The sequence below is a fragment of the Euphorbia lathyris genome, chromosome 9 (genome assembly GCF_963576675.1).
Source record: "Euphorbia lathyris chromosome 9, ddEupLath1.1, whole genome shotgun sequence".
Classification (NCBI taxonomy): Eukaryota; Viridiplantae; Streptophyta; class Magnoliopsida; order Malpighiales; family Euphorbiaceae; genus Euphorbia; species Euphorbia lathyris.
In genome coordinates this window covers 78,488,314-78,509,645 of record NC_088918.1, presented here as the reverse complement: position 1 = coordinate 78,509,645, position 21,332 = coordinate 78,488,314, and the positions used below count along the sequence as shown (strand labels likewise).

The 21,332-nt window shown below is 41.9% G+C and overlaps 1 protein-coding gene across 6 annotated transcripts; it reads right to left on the bottom strand.

Annotated features, from left to right (window-relative positions):
• Window positions 1-251: 251 nt before the first annotated feature.
• Window positions 252-7,720, bottom strand: LOC136206482 (DNA repair protein XRCC2 homolog). Of its 6 annotated transcripts, none has more exons than XR_010676295.1 (11): window positions 7,325-7,720; window positions 7,105-7,232; window positions 6,342-6,412; window positions 5,492-5,554; window positions 5,207-5,344; window positions 4,433-4,532; window positions 3,673-3,709; window positions 3,463-3,572; window positions 1,397-1,467; window positions 1,168-1,314; window positions 252-881 (listed from the first exon to the last, which is right to left on the bottom strand). XR_010676295.1 is itself a non-coding variant. In XM_065997545.1 (10 exons), exons 1-9 carry the CDS (start codon window positions 7,650-7,652, stop codon window positions 1,444-1,446), a joined length of 999 nt encoding a protein of 332 aa, XP_065853617.1. In that variant the 5' UTR covers window positions 7,653-7,720; the 3' UTR covers window positions 895-1,314; window positions 1,397-1,443. The 6 variants fall into 6 exon arrangements, 3 of the variants coding, with proteins under 3 accessions (XP_065853617.1, XP_065853616.1, XP_065853619.1); XR_010676294.1 differs by having other exon boundaries at window positions 1,168-1,233; XR_010676296.1 differs by having other exon boundaries at window positions 1,168-1,233; window positions 3,463-3,563.
• Window positions 7,721-21,332: the final 13,612 nt, after the last annotated feature.

Below are 21,332 nucleotides of genomic sequence, written 5' to 3'. Positions count from 1 at the left end.
GCTTTTGCTGCCAAAATTAGGAGATCATTGCACCATTTTAGACGTTAAATGGTAAAATTGCTCCTAACTATAAATGTTGGGGGTATTTTTGCACTTTATCCTATTATAACATAAAAAATGTGTTACACAAATTAATAAAAATAATCTATATAAAAAATAAAAAAATTATTGAACGCAACAAAACTTTATTCTTCCAGTAATTATTTTGTAGAAATATAAATAATGTTAAAGAATAAATACATTTTGTGGAAATAAAAAGGATAATTCTATCAATAACAACCAACTACAAACAGATGTTTATGAGGAGCTTTTCATGAAACGCTCCAAAACGCTGCAGTTTCCAGAGAAAATGTTAAACGTCGCGGTTAAATAAACCTAACCAAACGCTATATTTCATGCGGTTTGGAGTGAAACGCTAAACGCTCCTCCAAAAAGCTAAAACAAACACCCTCTAAAACATACAACTCAAATCAACTCGGCTACTTTGAAATATTAAAATTATACTACAAAATGTTAATATAAACTAATAGGAAGGCTACAAACAGGCAACCCTATGCTACTCAAAGGTGGAGCCGGTAGAGCCTCCCAAGTCCTAGGCCAGCTCCGCCACCGTCTGTCTACATATCCATCAATGACTTTTATCTAAATTAATCTCACTGATATACGTAACTCTGTATTCAGCAGAGCAAACTTACTTACAAGATCAATATTTTAAGCAGCAAACTTTTACAAAATTTGCTGGGCGAACTACATATTGCCAACTAGATGACTGAAAATATAAATTTGCACACCTAATTATACAATTGTCAAGTCATTAGATCAGTAAGAGCCGTTTGTTTCACCTGCTCCTTTTTACTGTTTGCTGTTAGCTGTTTGCTTTGCTGTTATTGATTGGTAGCATATATTAGTTGATTTTTCTATAAAAAGCAGTTGTTTTGATTTTTTACCAAACGTTTTTTTGTCTCATATTTAAACTTAAAAATCAAAAGGCAGTTTCGAAAATTGAAAACAAACGGGCATTAAGTTAGTCTAATAACAACCCTTGTTTGGCTTACTGACATACTCTAGATGACTCGATAATCATCATATTTTCTCAGCATCATATTCACTACTACATATTTCATTTCAACCCCTTGGCTAGCAGATGTATAGATTATGAAAACTTACAAGTTGTTGTGACTTAGTTGGCAACGGAAGAACAGGGTTTGTGAGAAGATATCTCATATCCGATTCCTATTGAACACAGTTGCAGGAAGGGTGTAAGAATTCTTAACAGTGACTAAGTTTCGAATATGATCATCGATCAGGACAATTCTGATTCACACACGCAAAATAAAAATTTATATAAGATTAAATGGGGTAGCAGTTGGTGTTATATTTGCACAAGAAAACTTACCCAACAAATAAGAAAAGCATGCGGTTTAATGTTTTCGCATAAGCACATCACGAAGCACAGAAGATACCAGCCTGCACATTTAAAGTAAGGTAATGAACGATAAAACCATAACTCACATCCCCTGGCACAGCCATTCCCTTCAAAAGGAAGAAATCTGTCATCCCAATTTGGTGCTCTTTTATGTCCCCTCCCACACAAATAGAAGAGAACTTACTTTTTTCTTGTAGGGCTCTCCTCGTCCATATAATATATTATTTTAATTATTTTAATTAACTGCGGAGCATTTTTTTTAAAAAGGACATAGAAAGGGATACCAAATTGGGACACTAGATTTCTTTCCCTTTTCAAAATATGGAGTAGAATACATTCATGACTCCTAAACTATAATGCTATTAACGTCCTTAAACTTCATTTTGTAACATACAAATCTTTGAACTCTACATTATTGTAATACGGGGTAAGGTGGCAATTTGACCCCTATCGTCTTTTAAGAAGTGCAAATTTACCCTAAAATGCAATTTTACCTCCTAACATTTCAAAACAAGATCAATTCTACCCAAGTCCAACTCGTTATTTAATTGTGGACCCTGGATAGAGAAAGAAGACTCGGATGAGGAACCTTAATAATAGAAAATCACATCTAACCTTTCATTAGTAACACACTTATAAATGCTATTCTCTTCGCTATTATTTGTCACCAAATGTGGAAATGGAGGAATGAAGAGTTATTTGCTGAGAAGACTGTCTTTATTCCTGACCTCCGGTTTTACTTCTCGAAAAAACTCTCTGTTATTACAAAGAGTTTTGAAGGAGAGCCCCTGGTTCACCCCTCCCCGGTTAAAGAGGTCCAGTTAGTTGGTTGGAGGAAGCCCAGGGAAGGGGTTGTCAAGTTGAATACGGATGGCTCCTGCCTTAGTAATGGCAGAATTGCTGCTGGTGGAGTTCTTCGGGATGCTGGTGGCGCCTGGCTGGCTGGGTTTACCCATAACTTAGGTACGGGCTCCTCCTTTACTGCAGAGCTCTGGGGGATCTTGTCTGGCATTAAACTCGCCATTCGCATGAGTGTTAAAAGACTTTCGGTGGAGTCTGACAATTTGGAGGCTATCAACAGGATTTCGGATAGACATGCTGTTTGTCTTAAGAGTCAGAATCTCATTAAAGCCATCTTGAGGCTTCGTCCTGCCTTCGATTCTCTTACCTTCTCCCATATTTATAGGGAGCAAAACCGCGTGGCGGATCGCTTGGCAGCTGCTGGGCATGGGGGGATGTTAGGTGTTTCTACCCTTTCCGTTCCTCCTTCTTTTCTGTTACCTTCTCTTCTTGAGGATAGGATTGGGGTCAGTCTTCCTAGACTGATCCCGGATTAGGTTTTTGTTTGTTTGTTTTTTTTCTTCCCTTCTTACCAAAAAAAAAAAGTAACACACTTATAAATAACCAGTCAAAATATCAATGCTTAAGTATGTCAGATACACGTTAATCATAAAAAAACTATCTAAAATATTTACTATGCTATTAAAACAGTTATAAACAACCTACCAAAATGCACGAAACTACTTCACTTTATCGACAAAACTTATGTGGAATCTATGACGTGACAGTCAAATAACTTTCAAATTCTGTGAGATAGAGGTAATATCAATCTTATTTGGCAACATTAAAGGTAAAATTGCATAATTTCGTAAGTTAAGGTTAATCAACTCCCAAAAAAGGATAGGAGTGAACTTGCACCTTATCCCTTCTAAAATTGAAGTCCACATAAAATAAATGTTAAAAAATTTAATAAAATGATGATATGGACAAATTTAACTAAATCATTGACTCTTTTTTAACCATATCACCATAAATTATTTTTAAATACCAATTTTTAGATCATTATTTCGAGCCCTTATTATAGGCACCCGGTGTTTGCCCTTGTGATTATGCTATGTGGCACCACCTGCTAAAAATCCCCCATTATTTCGTTAATTTTAACGGATTTTCTTGATTTTGATTTTAATGAGAAACGTTATGGTTTAGGGATCATGAATGTATTTTACCGAAATACGGAACCACTTATATTTTCTTACATCTTCCACGACAAACTTATCCGCAAAACCTAGTGATGGCAGTAACCATTCTGAGAAGTACACACACTTGTTGCAATTTTTGTCAGTGACAATATGATCATCTGCAGAGCCTTACAACATGAATATTAGAAGTTAAAACGTGGAGCATGAAAAAGAAATAAACATCAGAAGAGAAATTTAATGATATTCTAGAATAAAGAACTTATGAACCTGCAGTTCGTATGAGTACTCTGAGCGTAACAAAAGACTGCATCAACCACAAAGCATGATTAAAAGCAAGCAAAAAGAAGGAAGCTCACAATGTTAATTGCATATGATCTCCTCTATATATTCAAATATTAGCTTTTGCAAAATTAATAAATCATCACACTTGACACAAGAATTTCTATTTAGGCACAAGGACAGGATTAGTAATTGGGTGTATAAGATATATAGAGTTCAGCAGGTTTTGCAAAGAATTTTAGTAAAAAGAATACTAGTCACTTAAGAATTAAAGTACAGAAAACCTTTCAAAAAAATGTACAGAAATAAAAATGCAAGTAAAAGAAGCATGGCATATATACATGGGGCCATCTAAAAGCAACTCAGAACAGAAAAACACTAAAAAATTTAGGTCTGTAATCGAGCCAAACTGATCCGAGCTTTGGCTTGCTCATGCTCAGCTCGTTAGAAAATAGACGAGCTTGAGCTCAACATCCTGTCCGTGAGCTACTCGCGAGCAGCTCGTTAACTCTATTCATGAACTGTGCTCGTTGTCAGAGATTAATATAAGATATTGATTGGACCTTAACTATCAGCTCCAGCTTTTATTAGTGAAGTACACCACAATTGGTAAATTCTAACTGATGATAGACACGTCATACAAACAAAAACAAACCTTTATCAAACAGGAAATGCAGTGACATTTCTCACAGAAAGAAAGAAAACAATCATGAGATATTTCATATAGCAAATAATCAAGGAATATTACCTGCCAGACCAAAGGCATATACTCACGATGCAGAAATTGTTGCATGCTGTTTGTTACGCTTGAAGCTGCAGAATCCATTGAATGTGGCCTCTTGAGATTCCTTTTGCAGAATATTATTTTGTACAAACAAATAATATAAGAATACTGAATACAATAGCAAATGGTACCTTTGATGCACATACTGCATGAACTATGATTGTTTGTCATTTACCTAATAATCTAGACAATGGATCCAAGGTTTAAAAATATAAATTGTACGTTGTCTTTTGTGAAAGATGAATTATAGATATGATAAGTAAACTAGAACAAATTCTATGACTATAGCAACAGAATCAAACTGCAACTCCAACACGTGTACTGAAATTGATGATCAGAATTAAAGACTCATACCAGTTTCCAATTTAACAGATTAAGAAAAATGTTAAGAATCATGCCAACATATAAGTAGGAAACAGTCTTTATTTTCTAATTATGACTTTATTGACAACCAATAAAGGTATGTGGAAATGCATTGGATGTTTCGCAATTTGCAGTAAACTAACATGATTGTCCAACAAAGATGGATAACAAAGACAAAAGGAAAATAAAAAGAAAAAAAGCAAGGTTCACGCCAGTTAAAAAAAGCAATTATGCTCATGTTGACAACTATACATGTGATTTAAACCCAAAATGAGAAACAAGAAATCACTCTCGATCTTTCTATCTAAATACAGAAACAGAACAGCACATAATGAAACTCTGGAAGTCAAACATCTTGGCCTCACAAAAACTCACCATTTGACCTCATTTGCTGCATATCTATTTCCAAGAATGGTTGCTTTTGTTGCAATAACAATCATAGGATGCACCAGCAAAAGCTTTTTTATCTCCTCAACGACAGTAATTGTTACATTCTGGAGAGAAATGCTTTTCCTATGAGTCAAATATGAGGAAATATTAATATGAAAACTATTATTAGACCTTAACTATCAACTTAAACTTTTAGTTCAAATGGTTCCATGACAATAATCAAATCATCTTATTTAAGGATTTTATATATAATCAAAATGACATAATCACCTGTTGTTATCCTGGCAATTTAGTGACATTGACGATCTATCTGTCCAATGAAAAGCTCCAATACTACAGAAATGAAATTATGTTAGTCGAATTAGCCATTGTCAATAGTTTCATTGGTTGCTGCTCATTAGAAGTTTTTCAATGTGGCAACCTCACTTACACTTGGAATTAAAACAGACTTACAGAAGCTTAACTAGAACATGTAATATCACTCATCATCTGATATAGAATTCTCTTTCTTCTAGGACATCCAGCATCTGATTTTTTCACATTCAAGGTCGAAATAGAGTTGAACAAGTAAATCAACACAGCTGACATTTAATTTATAGGCAAAAAAGTGGGACAACGGTCAACGTTCAGATTTTTCATGTGCATGCAGCTCTTTGAACTTTTCCATATCCAATATGAAATCAAAATAAATCAAATTGTATTGAATCATGTTTTTTTCTCTTTCTCCTATTTTTATTTTATTTCCCAAGCTTGATACATGTGCAATTTAAGCTATTTTGGAACAAGAACAAAGCTCCCTGAACTATGCTTCAAGGCGAAGTAAGAAACTATGATATGATGGCATTTCTTGATTCATTTTATTACAAATGATTTATCACACAAAAAAGGTATGCATAAGAAAAGATAAGTAATGCACATATGCATATCCGAGCATATAAAAGAATCATTAGTAGTACCAGAGTAACATTATGCATCAACTGTACCATAATTAGGAGAAACAACAAATTATGAAGAAAGCTCAGCATATATTTCTATAAAAAAAAGTGATACTGCCAACAAAATAAGCAAGAATCTCACATAGCGATGAACAATTATGATATTTCATAGTTTAGAGGAAAACCTGTCAATCATCATGAAATTCAGTCTAATTCCTTGAGCATCCTTTTCTTTCTGAAGTTGATGATGCAAAGTCTGTAAGCCAATATAGCGAATAATAATGAACATCAATCTCGTCGTCAAATTAATGTAAACTTTGTTAACAAATCAATTACTAAACATGAATAATTTCATAAGGGATAGAAGATATAAGAATCTATAAGTTTTGAATTTTGATCAGGGCTCGGGCAATTGCATTTACCTCTATTGAAAAGCAGTCAATCAAAATTAGTGTTAAAAAAAAAACTCATGAACCGGTTAAGCTGATAGTTAAATGCCTAATCCATATTAATATCTGACAAAGAACAACTAGATTTCATTTAGTTACATTCATATCTTTGAAGAATTAGATAGGCTTGCAATCTATGTTGCACTGAAACTCTTTGTCACTAGAGTTTCCATGTTTGGTATTTCTTTTGTGTTTCTGTTTCTTAGCTATACTTTTTTAGAAACAAAGTTTCCTGTGTCAGTTTTCGTTTTCATACCAGTTTCCATTTCCGGGCAACATATTACATTTCCGTGCAGCATAGCTTGCAATCAAACAAGCTTGAAGCGCATTCCAGGTCTTTTGTATTTAAGCTAAAAAGAAAATTAGTTTCAAGTCCTCAACAGCTTATGAGTCTATGGCTATGTTATAAACAATGCATGAACAGAATATAAATAGCTAAAAAAATTGGACAAATGAGATGACATTTCATTTTTAGGCAGTCAAGGAAAGTGCTTCTGACCTTGAGAGTGGCGAGAAATTCAAAACTGTCATAACAACGGATGTAGATGAATCGTTTCATGGAAGCTAGAAATAATTCCTCATCATAATCAGTATTCGATTTACTTTCTGCATTGCAATTGCTAGATCCTAAGACATCAAAAGGCGTTATTAAAATATAATCAGCAATCCTAACAACAAGAACATGGAAATAATCACTAGGAATCGGAGATATGGCTTACTATTTGCTAGAATAATCCGATTCTTAAGCATATGAGACAGGCGTAAAACATCAAAACGACAATCTAAATCAATGAAGAAGACTAAATGCCCGAATCCACCGTAATGAACACCGTTCCAAAATTGGGGAAGAATGCAATCTATAGCGGAGTGCATGAGAATAGTGGTTTTAGCTGAAGGAGATGGGCCAACAAGCTCGACGACATTGCCGACGCGAACAGGAAGTTTGTGAAAAGGAGGAGGAAGATGCATGTAGGGGCGGTCAGTAAGAAGCCTAGACAGCATCTCTCTGCCGCTCTCGTCTCCATCAATCCATCCTCTTACTTCCATTATTTTGGACCTAATGCATTGCAAGATCAGGGAAAAAAGAGGCGAGTCGTATTATTGAAAATGAACAAGAAAATAAAAGACAGAGAGGAAGAGAAGTCCAGTATTTTCCCGCCATTTTTCTGTACTAGAACAAGAGGCGAACATGGGCGCTTCTTCTTCCTAGATTCCATGGCCGGATGGCCCAAGCCTGTAGTTGGAGCTCAGTCCATCAAGTATTAGCCTATTCGGGCTGGGCCGGACTTGGGCTTTGAAATTGATCTTCAAGCCCAATTATGCCTATCCCATTCAAATGTTTATTCTAAAATAAAATACAAAAATATATGGGTCAATTACATAAATATCATAATTCTTAATATGTCATTATTCTCTATATATTATGATTTTACACTATAATTTAAAAATTCTAAACTACAATTCATAAATCATAAACTCTAGAAAATATATTCTAGACTTCTAATTTATAAATTTTAATACTTAAAATATATTAAAAGTACTGATTTTACTAGTTTGGCACAATCCAAAATTATGACTTTGTAAATAGTTTTTAAAAGATGAATTTCTATGTAATTTTCCCATTAATTTATCAGTCTCTATATTTTGACAAAACACACTGTTTAGTCCCTGTATTTTCAAAAATACATGATAAGGTCTCTAACCTTTTGCTCAATGAACTGTTTAGTCCTTTTGTCTATTTATTAGATTTTTACCGTTTATGACTTCGGAAATGACTAAATTACCTTTTAATATTTACCTTCAAACTTCAGAAGAGAAAATCCAATTTAGAAGAATAAGCTATTTGTATGAAGAACAAGAAAAAGAACAGACCTAATACTTACGAATTGAACGATTAAGAAGAAAATCAGGAAAAAGAACGCTCAAACTTGATTTCAGATACATTAGAGTTTAAAGGAAAGGAAAATAAAGGAAAAGAAGAACACAAATCCAAATTGACTAACAGAATCTTCATTAGAGTCTAACTGCATGGACTAAACAGTTCACCGAGAAAAACGTTAGAACATTTACCGTGTGTTTTTGAAAATACAGGGACTAAACTGTGTGTTTTATCAAAATATAAAGACTAATAAATTAATTATCCAAAATAAAATACAAAAATATATCTTCTCCCGTAAATGAACTTTGTTATTTCACTCTTAACTTTATGTCATGCAGTGTTCTAAAGATCAACTCAGACGGCGGCCTAGAGCACCATTCCAATTTTTTCAAATCGGTTTATAGAGTTTTGACCGTTTCGACAGCTCAACACGTTATGTAAGGGGATTTGAAAAGTTTCATTGGTAAACCTTACTGTTCACACACCACGTAGGATTGTAATTTTTATGAGCAAAATTTGTTTAACATGTGTTTGATTAACCTTATGTAATTATTTTTGTCATATGCTTTTTTGGTTGGAATAAAATAAAATAAAAATTATTTTAGGGTTAACAATATCAAAACAAATTAATTTGCACCTAGAAAACACTAAAGTTGATTTAAGAAGTACAGATTTGTCTTTAACATATAAAATAGAATAAATTTATCAATAACCCTTTTTTCAACAACAAGATCAATTTTACCCCTATTTAATGGAAATTTAAATAGACAAGTTTTGGTAGTTATTTAATTGCCATATTTAATTGCCATATTGAACATTCCAAACAAATTTATCGATAAACTGAAATAGTTTCTAATTTGGGAATGCGAAACAGTGATCTGGATCTTCGTCGGGAAGGTCTGGTTTCTTCGGGGATCGGCTCTACGCGGGGAACGGTCCCTGCGGACACTCCGAAGATTAAGACAGTTAGTCGTTCAAGAGAGTATGATAATCAAATGTGAGTGAGGTAGGAAATTAGTTACCCGATCTCTTCTTCTTCCTTCATTGGCATATTTATAGCGGATTGACTTGGGCCTGTGGGCCTCCTGTTGTCCTGGCCCATTCGCTGGTCGGGCATTGTTGGGCCTCTTGGGCCCAAGTCATATTCCGAATCAAGTAGTCCCCTCCCGACGAGGTTAGCCGAGTATTGCATGCGAGGAGACGCGGATTTAATAAGATTATTCCCTTCTTAACGAGTGGTGGACAACTGGATGAAAGATGCTCGATTTCCTCATAGAGACCTTTTAGATTGATGCATGCGCTTGTGGATTTTAGTGCGCAATTTATTGCCACTTCATTAAATGCTTCTACACGCGCCGTAAAAAAGACTTTGAATGTCGTGCCTTGCCGGCGCCTCCACTTTTGTTTAGGTATAAAATGCAGGGGGAGGCTCTATTTCTGTCTTATTTCGTCAAATTCTCCTCCCATTACGATTTGGCCGTTTCGCTTTTCCTTTGGAGCTGCTGTTTTTTGTCGACGTTTCGTCGGTGCTTCGTCGTTTGCTCGCGCTTGCTGGGCACCGGGTATACTGATTTGGCGGCGTTCTTCTGAAGATTCTCCTCGACGCTTATCGCAACCTTTTCGAGGTCAGTCGAAACGCTTATCTCTCCTGTTTTTAGTTCTTGTGTCTAGTTTGTTTTCTTTCTGGGGAGGGGGAGTATGTCAGAGGGTTCTTCACGGGGAGCCCTAAAGCGACTGTCGCCAGTGACACTGGGCGACTTTACACTCCGTGACGTTTCTCGAAAACGATCTGTAAAGCGAAAAAGATGAGTAGGGACGGCGGAGGAGGGCGGTGCTGCCGCTGGAAAGAAAAGGAAAACCGTCATGGTACGCGCGTCGCCCAGCGTTGAGCGCCCGCCCGGAGGGCCCGCCGCTGGTGTCCTTGAAGTAGTTGTGGTTATACCAGAGGGAGTGATTACCAAAGAGCGACCTTTGGCTTTGATCTATGAACAAATGCGGGAAAAGGTATGGACAAGGTCGCCAGGTGTGATGAGTGTGGACGGTAAACGCTTTGAGGGGAGGCACCATCCGAAGAGGCCGGAATCCTTTGCGGTGGACGATGCCTATAGTATTATTGTGTCCGCAGACTTGGCCGCTATTTCTGTCGTGTATCGACTAGGGCAGCCTTATGAGCTGGTGGCGCTGGAGGAAGATGATCGCGCTCATCACGTGGGCGGGGAAAATGAGCTGGTTGTCTATGAGGAGCAGTTGGAGTCGGGGATGCGGCTACCTCTGCTTCCCTTCTTTGTTGAGGTATTAAAAGAGTATGACTTGTGTCCTGGACAAATTCATCCGAACGGGTGGAGGATGATGGTGGCGTTTTATTCTTTGTGTCGGTCAGCCGGATACCGAGCTACTGGGCTGGTGTTTCGCGAGTTCTTTCGGCCGAATAAAGGACCCCGCTCTCAACACGTGACCTTCTCTCACCAGAAGTTCAAGGTACTCGGTGGCTTGAAGGATAAGATCCCCGAGTTTAGGCATCGATACTTTCTAGTGCGGAAACTGGATGGCGACTTTCTGTTCCGCTTGACATGGAATGACGATCCCATGGATTCGGGTAGGTGGCCAAAAATGCGACAAATGTTGCCATCGGAGGAGCATCTTATAACGTACTTAAAGGGGTTACCGACGAACGAAGAAAGTAAGAAAGATGTCGATGAGCTCGTGGGACATTTTCTAGCCGCTGGATATTATATCTAGAAACAATGGCGAATGGCCCAGGTAGCTGGCTGGTCGCAAGCGGATTTCGAAAAATGGAAACGTGGGTATAATTTCTCGAACGGAGAGCTAGCAGAGTTGGAGGCGATAACCGTAAATGTTGCCATCGTAGGTGAGGGGTCCGGGTTGTAAGTTTCATTTCGTAGTTCTAACGTGTTTTTCTACTTTGAAATATGTATTTACCATGATGTTATCGATGCAGGTCCAGGTAATCCTCGTGTTAGCATGGATTTTGATCCGAACGAGTTTGGTGTTGGCCTTGAGACTGCGGAGGAAGCCTTCGCTATTCCATCCGGATCCTTGGCCTCGTTCTCTTCGCTTGAAGATGCGAACCAGGTGGTGCAGAGTATGGGGGCGTGCTGGCCGTGCATGCTGACACTGATGTTACTGGCGACATACCGCAAGGGATGCCTATTGAAGGGGGTGAGGCCGAAGAAAATGCGGAGGTGACGGCTGCGGAGAACGAACAAAGCAAGCAGCAAATGCAAGGACCCGTTACCCAGAAACGGAAGAAAGATAAAGGTAATGCTGTTATTGGGATTGAGAATGAAAAGGTGCACGCTGGAGAGGATGCCGTTGGAGGGCACGAAGGCTCCAAGCAAGCGTGTACTGATGGTGGAAACGAACTGGAGGCGGGGATGATGGATCGGTTGGGCGATCACCCGGAGATGATGAAAAGAATGGATGCCAAAATTGCTAAGTTCTGGGAATATATGATGGGCTTGTCGGTGCACTCCAATATAGTGACGTCCGACCTTGCGAGGGCGATGGCTCGTGTTGCAAAGGTGCCCGGAGAAGTGATGCGGATGGACGGTGTGTCCAAGATGAACCTTGGTGTGGAGACTCTGTCGGCGTTAGGTGTGGTAAGTTTTTCTAACCTTCTCGCCTAGATTTATTTCTAACAGCTGTGTTCTGAATTGCTCAAATTTTGTGTAGGCCGTTCAAAATGCTAACAAGGTGTTTGACATGTGCGTGAACGATGAAAACCTCTTTCGCGACATGGAGCAAGGTCTGCATAATGCGGTGAAGGATCTGGATACGACGAATGGAAAAGTAGTCGTTGCTGGGGAGCTATTGGGGCGCCGAGGGGGCGAGATTGCTGTGCTGACCGAGAAGCTAAAAGAGGAGACGGGGTGCCGACTGGAGCAGTCGAGAAAGTTGGCACGCGCAGTCGAGGAACTTCGTTTCTACAAAGTTTTGTTTAGGGCGGCCACACTATGGGTTCGCCGAGTGAAGGAGTAGGTGGATGAGAGGGCGAGGCGAGCAACTGTGTTATCTGCTGAGAATAAAAAGCTTAGGCAGGATCTTAAGGTAGATCGGAAGGAGGCCAGAGAGTTGCGGGCCCTCACGGGAGATCGCGAGGAGAAATTGATCAAGATAGACCGGATGATGATTATCACTGCTGCCTATGCTGCTGGGCATGAAATTCCTCCGGAGGTCATCTTCTCTCCGAATGTCTATGACAAGGCTGCCCAGGCGAAGGCCGTAGAGTTCTGTGGTCGCTTTAAAAAGAAGTAGTTGGAGATGGAGGCATCTTCCTCCACATGATGCCTTGTTTTTCAAATATGTAATAATGTTGTTGTACGGTTTATATCTTGAAGGATCTTTTGGCAGTTTTATTTTGATCATTATCTTGCACTTTTGATTTGATTTGAGACTTCATGATGTGTTTGTCAAGTCTTTTCCATTCTCACTATAAATAGGAGTCGGTTTTTTTGCTTATGCTTCTCGTTCAAAACTTCGTTCTTGCTTTTAGTACTCGTATCCTACGCTATTTGCTTGCACATATCTTTGTGATGTCGCTTCGGGATGTGGTGGACTCTGCCAAGGTGCTTAAATTGAAAAAGGCCATCTCGGTGATGCCTCATCCCTACGTGTACTATCCCCCAATGGATGATCATGAGTTGGATAGGAAAGTGCGGTACGCCTCTCCGGTGTGGATGAATCGGGGTTTCTCGCGGAGAAGCCGAAACGGGGAGAGTGAGAGTTCTGTGCCCTATACTGGATCTACGACGGACTCCTATGACGTGGTTATCGGTGCCTTTTCTTTTACTAAGAAGAAAGCATGGTCGCAGGATGGGATTGGGTACCTGAACCCCGACGAGTCAGTGGCTCCCGTCACGAATCCGCATCCTGTCTGGGTAAGGAGACTTCTTGCCGATGAACTAGACAGAGTTATGAACCTTCCTCCTGTGCTGGAGAATCGTCGTTCTGGGCACCATGCTTCGCCGAGCCATCCCCACGGGGCGATGTTTGTCGATCCGCTGAAACCTCGTAGTGTGGTTTTCCTTGAATTTTTAAGACAAGGGTTTCTGGGACCTATTCCGGTCGATTCGGCACATCGAGTGACGCATGTCGGGAAAGCATTCTTGTACCATAGGCAGAATAGGCATAACACCGACGAATGTATTGATTGGCGAGCAGTGCACCAGGCCCACATGGGTGCGGAGGCTATCTCGAACCCCGACAGTGTCCGTGCTTCTCTTGAGTGATTGTGATGTGTTTTATCTGTAGCGATTTGTGTTTTGGACGTGATTGTGGCTCTTTTTCTGTAATGAATTTTGGTACGCTTGTTGTTATAATATTTATGCGCTTATGCAGCTTTTCTATTTAGCCTTTTTTGCTCTGAATTGCGTGGAAAATTCCTTCTTCAGTGAACGTTTTAAGTGCTTTGCTTAGCGGAGAATGAATCGAAGTATTTGCTCATGAACAATTGATGATAATACGAGATTGTTGAGGTGACTATGAAGTCACTAGAGGTGCTCGATTAGCCTCTGGATAGCATTTTAATGTTGTTGTAGCGGAGAACGCATTGTGGTGTCCGCTTGTAAACAATCGATAACAATATGGGATTGCTAGGCGATTACGAAGGCAGTCGAGATGCTCGATAAGCCTTTGGATAGCATATTGATGCTTTTGTAGCGGAGAACACATGTGTGGTGCCCGCTTGTAAACAATCGATAACAATATAGGATTGCTAGGCGATTACGAAGGCAGTCGAGATGCTCGATAAGCCTTTGGATAGCATATTGATGCTTTTGTAGTGGAGAACACATGTGTGGTGCCCGCTTGTAAACAATCGATAACAATATGGGATTGCTAGGCGATTACGGAGGCAATCGAGATGCTCGATAAGCCTTTGGATAGCATATTGATGCTTTTGTAGCGGAGAACACATGTGTGGTGCCCGCTTGTAAACAATCGATAACAATATGGGATTGCTAGGCGATTACGAAGGCAGTCGAGATGCTCGATAAGCCTTTGGATAGCATATTGATGCTTTTGTAGCGGAGAACACATTTGTGGCACCCGCTTGTAAACAATCGATAACAATATGGGATTGCTAGGCGATTACGGAGGCAGTCGAGATGCTCGATAAGCCTTTGGATAGCATATTGATGCTTTTGTAGCGGAGAACACATTTGTGGCGCCCGCTTGTAAACAATCGATAATAATATGGGATTGTTAGGCGATTACGAAGGCAGTCGAGATGCTCGATAAGCCTTGGGGTAAAACGCATGGAGTAATGCACTGCGAGGACCGGATCGGGTAGCTCGCTTCTTGTTTAATCGCCAACAACATGGGGTTATTCGATAGAAAAAAAAGAACGAAACCCTTTATTCATGATTTTCCTTACAAGAAGCTATTGGTAATACTTCTTCAATGTCTGGACGTTCCAGCTATTGTCATAAACCAAGCCGTCTAAAGAGACGATTTTGTAAGCTCCGTTGTGGAGGACAGTGTCGATCTTGTATGGTCCCTCCCATGATTGGCCGAGCTTGCCTTAAGCTAACGGGGACTGTGCAGCTGCGACGTCTCTGAGCACAAGGTCTCCGACTTGAAAAGTGCGGGGACGAACCCTCCTATCGTGATAACGCGCTATGTTCTGCTTATGGGCCGTGATGTGTAATAAAGCATTAAGGCTCTCTTCTTCAAGTCGTTCACTAGCTTCCGCAAGTTCCGCGTTGTTGTCGGTCTCTTCGAAAGTGGTCTGTCAAGGGGAATGAAGGATGACCTCAGATGGTGCCATTGCTTCTGCCCCATAAGTGAGAAAAAAAGGAGTGCGCCCTGTACCCGAATGAAGGGTCGTGCGGTATGACCATAATATTGCCGTGATATGGTCAGGCCATGCTCGGCCTTGGTCGGATAGGCGCGTTTTAGTTCCTCGCAGGAGTGTTCGGTTTCTTACCTCAGTGAGGCCGTTGCTCTGAGGGTGTGCCACCGAGGTGTATCGCCCTTTGATACCCCATTCTGCGCAAAACTCGCGGAATTGACTGCAGTCGAACTGCCTCCCGTTATCAGTGATGAAGGAGTGAGGGACCCCGAATCGGTATATGATTGTTCACTTGAGGAAACCGATTACGTTATCGGCGGTTATCTTGGCGATTGCTTCAGCCTCGATCCATTTGGTAAAATGATCGACTGCCACTACTACAAAGCGCTTTTGTGCTAAAGCCATCGGAAAAGGTCTGAGCAAGTCAATGTCCCATACTGCAAATGGCCAAGGTGTGATAATGCCTTTGAACGGAGCCGTCGGGACGTGATGAGTATTGGCGTGTAGCTGACATGCCTGACAACTGCGAACTAGATGCATCGCATCGGAATCCATGGTCTGCCAGTAAAGCCCCTAGAGCCGGGCTTTCTTCGCAATTGTCCGGGCGCCCTGATGCGAGCTACAGATGCCCTGGTGTATCTACTTTAGACAGTGATCCCCTTCCTCTTCGGATATACAGCACAACCAGAGATGTGTGGCGGACTTCCGATAGAGCAAGCCACCATGCATTGCATAACGCCAGGAACGCCGAACCACGAGGGATGCCTGCGTCCGATCTGTGGGCAGTGTTCCATCCTAAAGATATCTGATTATTGGACTTCTCCACCCGCTAGTCGCAGCATCCGCCGAGTCGATCTGTAGCGAGCTCTCTACGTGAATGGCCGGGGCCACAATGATTTCGATGAGGGTATGCGGGTCATTGGACTGTTCGCCTACTACGAGAGCGGCAATAGCATCCGCCTCTTCGTTCTCCTCTCATGGCACCAGTATGAGGTCAAGGGTTATTCCTTTTGCTTTGAGGTCATTGAGCAAGGAGGTGGCGAGGGCTAGATATTGGCACATCATCGGATCTTTTGCCTTGTAGGTTCCGCTGACGTGGCTAACGACGAGCTTTGAGTCCGAGTATATCGTCAGATGTCCGTTCACTATTGTTTTCGATAATGGAAGAGCTGCAATCAAGGCCTCATACTCTGCCTGATTATTCGTTGTCGGGAAATCGAGCCGGACGGCGTACCGTATGCGGAGATTATCGGGGCCCTGAATGGCTACGCATGCGCTTGCCCGCCCTGGAGCGCAAGACCCGTCAATACTCATGGTCTAGACGTCGCTGTTGCGAGCTTTTGTTGTCATAGGGTTGGCAGTAGACAATCCGGTGAATTCTACAATGAAGTCGGACAGTACCTGAGCCTTGATCATCGTGCGGGGCTCAAATCGTACGTCAAAATGGGATAGTCGAACGGACCAGTTGGTGATTCGACCGGAGACCTCTGGTTTCTGGACAGCCTTTTTCAGATGGTAATTGGTCCTAACCACAACCGTATGTGCTTGGAAGTACGGTTTTAGATGCTCGGATGCTTGAGTTATGGTGAACAGAGCCTTCTCAACCTCGGAGTATCGGATTTCGGCTCCCTTCAGAACTTTGCTCAGAAAGTAGATTGGGTAAAGCTCCGTCCCCTTTTCTTGAGTTAAAACGACTCCTACCGTTTCATCGGCGATGGTGAAGTACAAGTGAATGTCCCGTTCTGGATTTGGCACTGACAGCAGTGGGGGTGTGGCGAGGAAGATTTTGATGGCGTTGAACGTGGCCTGGTAGTCCGTAGACCACTTAAAGGGATGCTCCTTCTTGATTGCTTTGTAAAAAGGTAAACACCGCTCTGCCGAGCAAGAAACGAAACGTCCCAAGGCGATGATCCTTCCGTTGAGCCTTTGAAACCCCTGCAAGTCGCGCGGTGGCTCCATTGCCAAGATTGCCTCGATCTTCGCGGGGTTGGGTTCGATGCCTTTCTCTGACACCACGCATCCCAGGAATTTGCCACTGCAAATTCCGAAGAAACATTTCTCCGGATTCAGCTTAAGGTTGTAGGTTCTGAAAATCTTAAACACCTCCGCCAAGTCTCGCGGGAGGTCGCCCTCTTTAGCGCTTAGGACCACCATATCATCGATGTACACCTATACTGTCTTGCTGATGAGATGGGCGAACATCTTATCTACTAACCGTTGGTATGTGGCCCCCACATTCTTTAACCCGAAAGGCATGACATTGTAGCAATAAGTGCCTTCATGCGTAATGAAGGAGGTTTTCTCGGCGTCGGCTGGGTCCAGAGGGATTTGCTGAAACCCAGCGATGGCATCAAACTGAGACAGGATTTTGCGACTAGCAGTTTGGTCGAGGAGCTGATCTATATTAGGCAACGGGTAAGAATCCTTGGGGCAAGCTTTATTAACATTTGTAAAATCTACACACATGCGGTACTTTCCACTAGCTTTCTTTACAAGTACAACGTTAGAAAGCCAGTCCGAATAGCGGACCTCGCGAATAAATTTTACAGCTAGGAGCTTGTCAACCTCTGCCTTCACTGCGGCTTGCTTATCCTTCACCTGTACTCGCATCTTCTGCTTCAAGGGCTCCACGGAGGGGTCGATGCTCAATTTGTGCACTGCTTGATCAAGTGAGACCCCCGTGATGTCTTCGGTGCACCAAGCAAACACATCCGAATACTCTGATAGGACAGCCTTGATTTCGTCGGCCAAAGGGGACACGAGCATGGTCCTAATTTTCACTGTCTTGATGTCCCCGAGAACATAGTCGCTGACCGGCTCGATTGGTATGGGATTGTAACCCCTCATATCCATCAGGCCATCTTCCAGGTAAAGCGTTGTCCGAGGCTGAGTCACCTCCCACTACAACCTTTTGGCTAGCATGCGATCTCCATGATGGTGATCCTTCCGTGTTGAAGCGGCAAGGTCAAGCATAATCCGGAGATATCAATCGTGGCCTTCAAGGTAGCCAGCAGAGGCCTTCTAATGATGGCATTATAGGCCAGAGGGATATCGACCACCACCCTTTCTGCGGTATCCTCGATCTCCTCGACACCTTCGGTGAAGATAGTCGACAGTGCGATAACTCCCTTTACTGGGACTTCAATTTCCGAGAGGCCAACCAGGGGGAAAGTCTAAGCTCGGAGGGCAGTGTGAGTATTCTTCATTGTGTGGAGTGCCGTCCAGGTGAGCAAGTTCATCGAACTTCCTGTGTCTACCAGCACTCGATGCGTTTTAAAGCCGGCGATGCTGATGGTGACAACAAGAGCCTCCGAATGGCTGGTCCGGAGCGGTGGTTGCACCGTCAGGGTCTGCCCGATTGCCTTCCTTTTATGGGAGCTCTCTGGAGGCGCGCAGAGTGCTGGTGCCCCCTCCCTTATGACGTGGATTTCCCCGTGGTACTTTAGCCGTTTTGGCTCATCTGCTCGGCCTGCTTCCCGCTGCTTCGGGCTCTGCTCCCTCAGTCTGATCGCCTTTGGTGGCTCGCCCTGCTCCGTGATCCGCTCAATCTCCTTCTGCAGCTGATAGCAGTTCTCCGTGGAGTTTCCGGAGGATTTGTGATATTTGCAGTATTCTTTCTCGACACGGGTCTTGCTCTTGTCGGCATATGGGATCTGATGCGTGAATCGGTGAGGCTGGCTCTGAGCAGCGTAATGCACTTCCTTCCCGTGGGATCGATCTCCCTACACTCCAGGTTTGCTCGCTCGGCCCGAGCCGAAAAAGGCATTGGGGCCTCCTTGCGAGCTCGGCCCTCCTCACGTGCTTCTGCAATCGGTCTGCCTTTTTCCTGCTTGTGCATGTCTCTTCTAGCCTTGTCCCTGTCTAACTCTTCGTATCCTGCGGGCCGGTCGCAGTCGTCGTATCTGACGAAGGTTTGTGCCATGGTCATGAGCTCTTCGAAAGATCTTGGCATCTTTCGGAAACATTTTTGCTTTAGAGGCTCGCATGAGGTTCCTTTTGCCAGAGCGTCGTGAGCCACCACTAGGTTGAGGCCTTTAACCTGTGAGGCCATATGGTGAAACCTAGAAAGAAAGTTGCGCAACGGTTCAGTTGCTCGCTGCTTGAGCCCGTTGAGGTCCGAGCTGATCTTCCTTACTTTTCCTGCTGCGGTAAAACGGGAGAGGAAAAGATCCTTTAGGAGATCAAATGAGTCGATTGACTCTGGAGCAAGTCCTCGATACCACTCTTGCGCACTAGACGAGAGTGTGGTTGGAAAAACCTTGCACATGATGTCCTCGTCTTTCGAGTATAAGTTGATGGTGCTCATGAACAATGCCACATGGTCGTTCGGGTCCTCGGTCCCTGAATACTGGGATAGTCGAGGAGCTTTCTAGTCCCGTGGGAACCTCATCTCGATAATCCTTTGTACTAGTGGCGTTTTGTTGGAGTTGATGCTTCCTCCCATGATGCCCCCGAGGGCCCTCTTATCAAGAAAACGCTGGATCTTCAGTTCTAACAAGTCTTCGCTATTCGCGGCTGCTGCCTCCTCGCGCCGTGCACTTCCCTCACCAGCCGAGGCAGCCTTGGCCCCTCTTCTCGTGAGGACCCCAGATCTCGCGGGCTCTCCTGGCAACGCCCCCTCTCTTTGCATTTCTGCTGCTTCTTTAAGGTATTGCCAGATTTTGGTGTTCTCCTCCTGCAGGCTCCATTGTTGGTCTATGATCTTCATCTGAGCCGCCGTATGAAAAGCCTGGGTTGTTTGAAAACCTTGTATTGCACTAAGGAGTTGAGTGGTATTGTAAGTCTCTTCTTCTTCAGGGCTCACCTCCTCTATCAGTGGCCCCAGGTTTCTGGGGGAAATTGGAATGTTCGGAGTGGAACGCTCGATGTTAGTCATGGAGCTAGTTGCTCCTACTTCCGGTACTATGGTCGGGACAGAGTCAGTCGAGGTCTGCATTTTGCTTGAAGCTCCGAGGTCACTTGTATTCCATGCTCACCGCACCAAATAATCTAGGAATGTGGAACAGTGATCTGGATCTTCGTCGGGAAGGTCTGGTTTCTTCGGGGATCGGCTCTGCGCGGGGAATGGTCCCTGCGGACACTCCGAAGATTAAGACAGTTAGTGGTTCAAGAGAGTATGATAATCAAATGTGAGTGAGGTAGTAAATTAGTTACCCGATCTCTTCTTCTTCCTTCATTGGCATATTTATAGCGGATTGACTTGGGCCTGTGGGCCTCCTGTTGTCGTGGCCCATTCGCTGGTCGGGCATTGTTGGGCCTCTTGGGTCTAAGTCATATTCCGAATCAGTTTCATATACTATTTTTTATTTTTTCTAACTATATTAGTAACATAGTAAATATTTTAGACATTTTAACAAAAAAAATTGTAATTAATTTATGTCTTAGTTGTTAATATTTTAACAATTTTTTTGCGACTGTGTTAGTAGCACACTAAATATCTTATAAACATAATTGATGCTTGGAAAGTCTGATGTGACATGTAAATAACAATTAAACCAACCTTTTAAAATTTTCGATAACATAAAGGGAAAATTGATCTTGATTGAAAACATTAGTGATAAATTTGTACCATTACATACATTAGGAACAGACCTGTGTCTGTGTGTGTATATATATATAGGGATAAGGTGTAAAAATATCCTAAATGATGACAACAACTAAGAGCAATTATGCTCCTAACGTCTAAAATTGTGCAATTTTAGACTAAGTTGGTAATTAAAAGCAATTTTACCCCTAACACTGACGAATTGGGTTAATTTGAGAAATAATTCACCAAACTATGTCTTCTCACTCGTGAATCTTGCCACCTCTACTGCATATGTACGCCATTTTATCAGTCATTAATAACAGATCACAAATATATGTATGCATGTGAAAAATAAATTAAAAAATTATAATGTGATCCGTACGAGTTGAACAAAAAAAATCCAAATATTTTATTGAATTTAAAAATATTAATCTCCAATTTTATTATGAAATTGCAAAAACATAATAACAAAAAAAATTAGAATGAACCTGATGCATAATATAATACGGG

What these genes read in the sequence shown, in the direction of transcription:
- LOC136206482 (XM_065997545.1), bottom strand. Translation starts at nt 7,652, where the DNA reads ATGGAAGTAAGAGGATGGATTGATGGAGACGAGAGCGGCAGAGAGATG. An exon ending in AATTGCCAGGATAACAACAG is followed by an intron (nt 5,345 to 5,491) that starts GTGATTATGTCA and finishes TTTGACTCATAG; the next exon opens with GAAAAGCATTTCTCTCCAGA. An exon ending in ATATGCCTTTGGTCTGGCAG is followed by an intron (nt 3,710 to 4,432) that starts GTAATATTCCTT and finishes TGGTTGATGCAG; the next exon opens with TCTTTTGTTACGCTCAGAGT.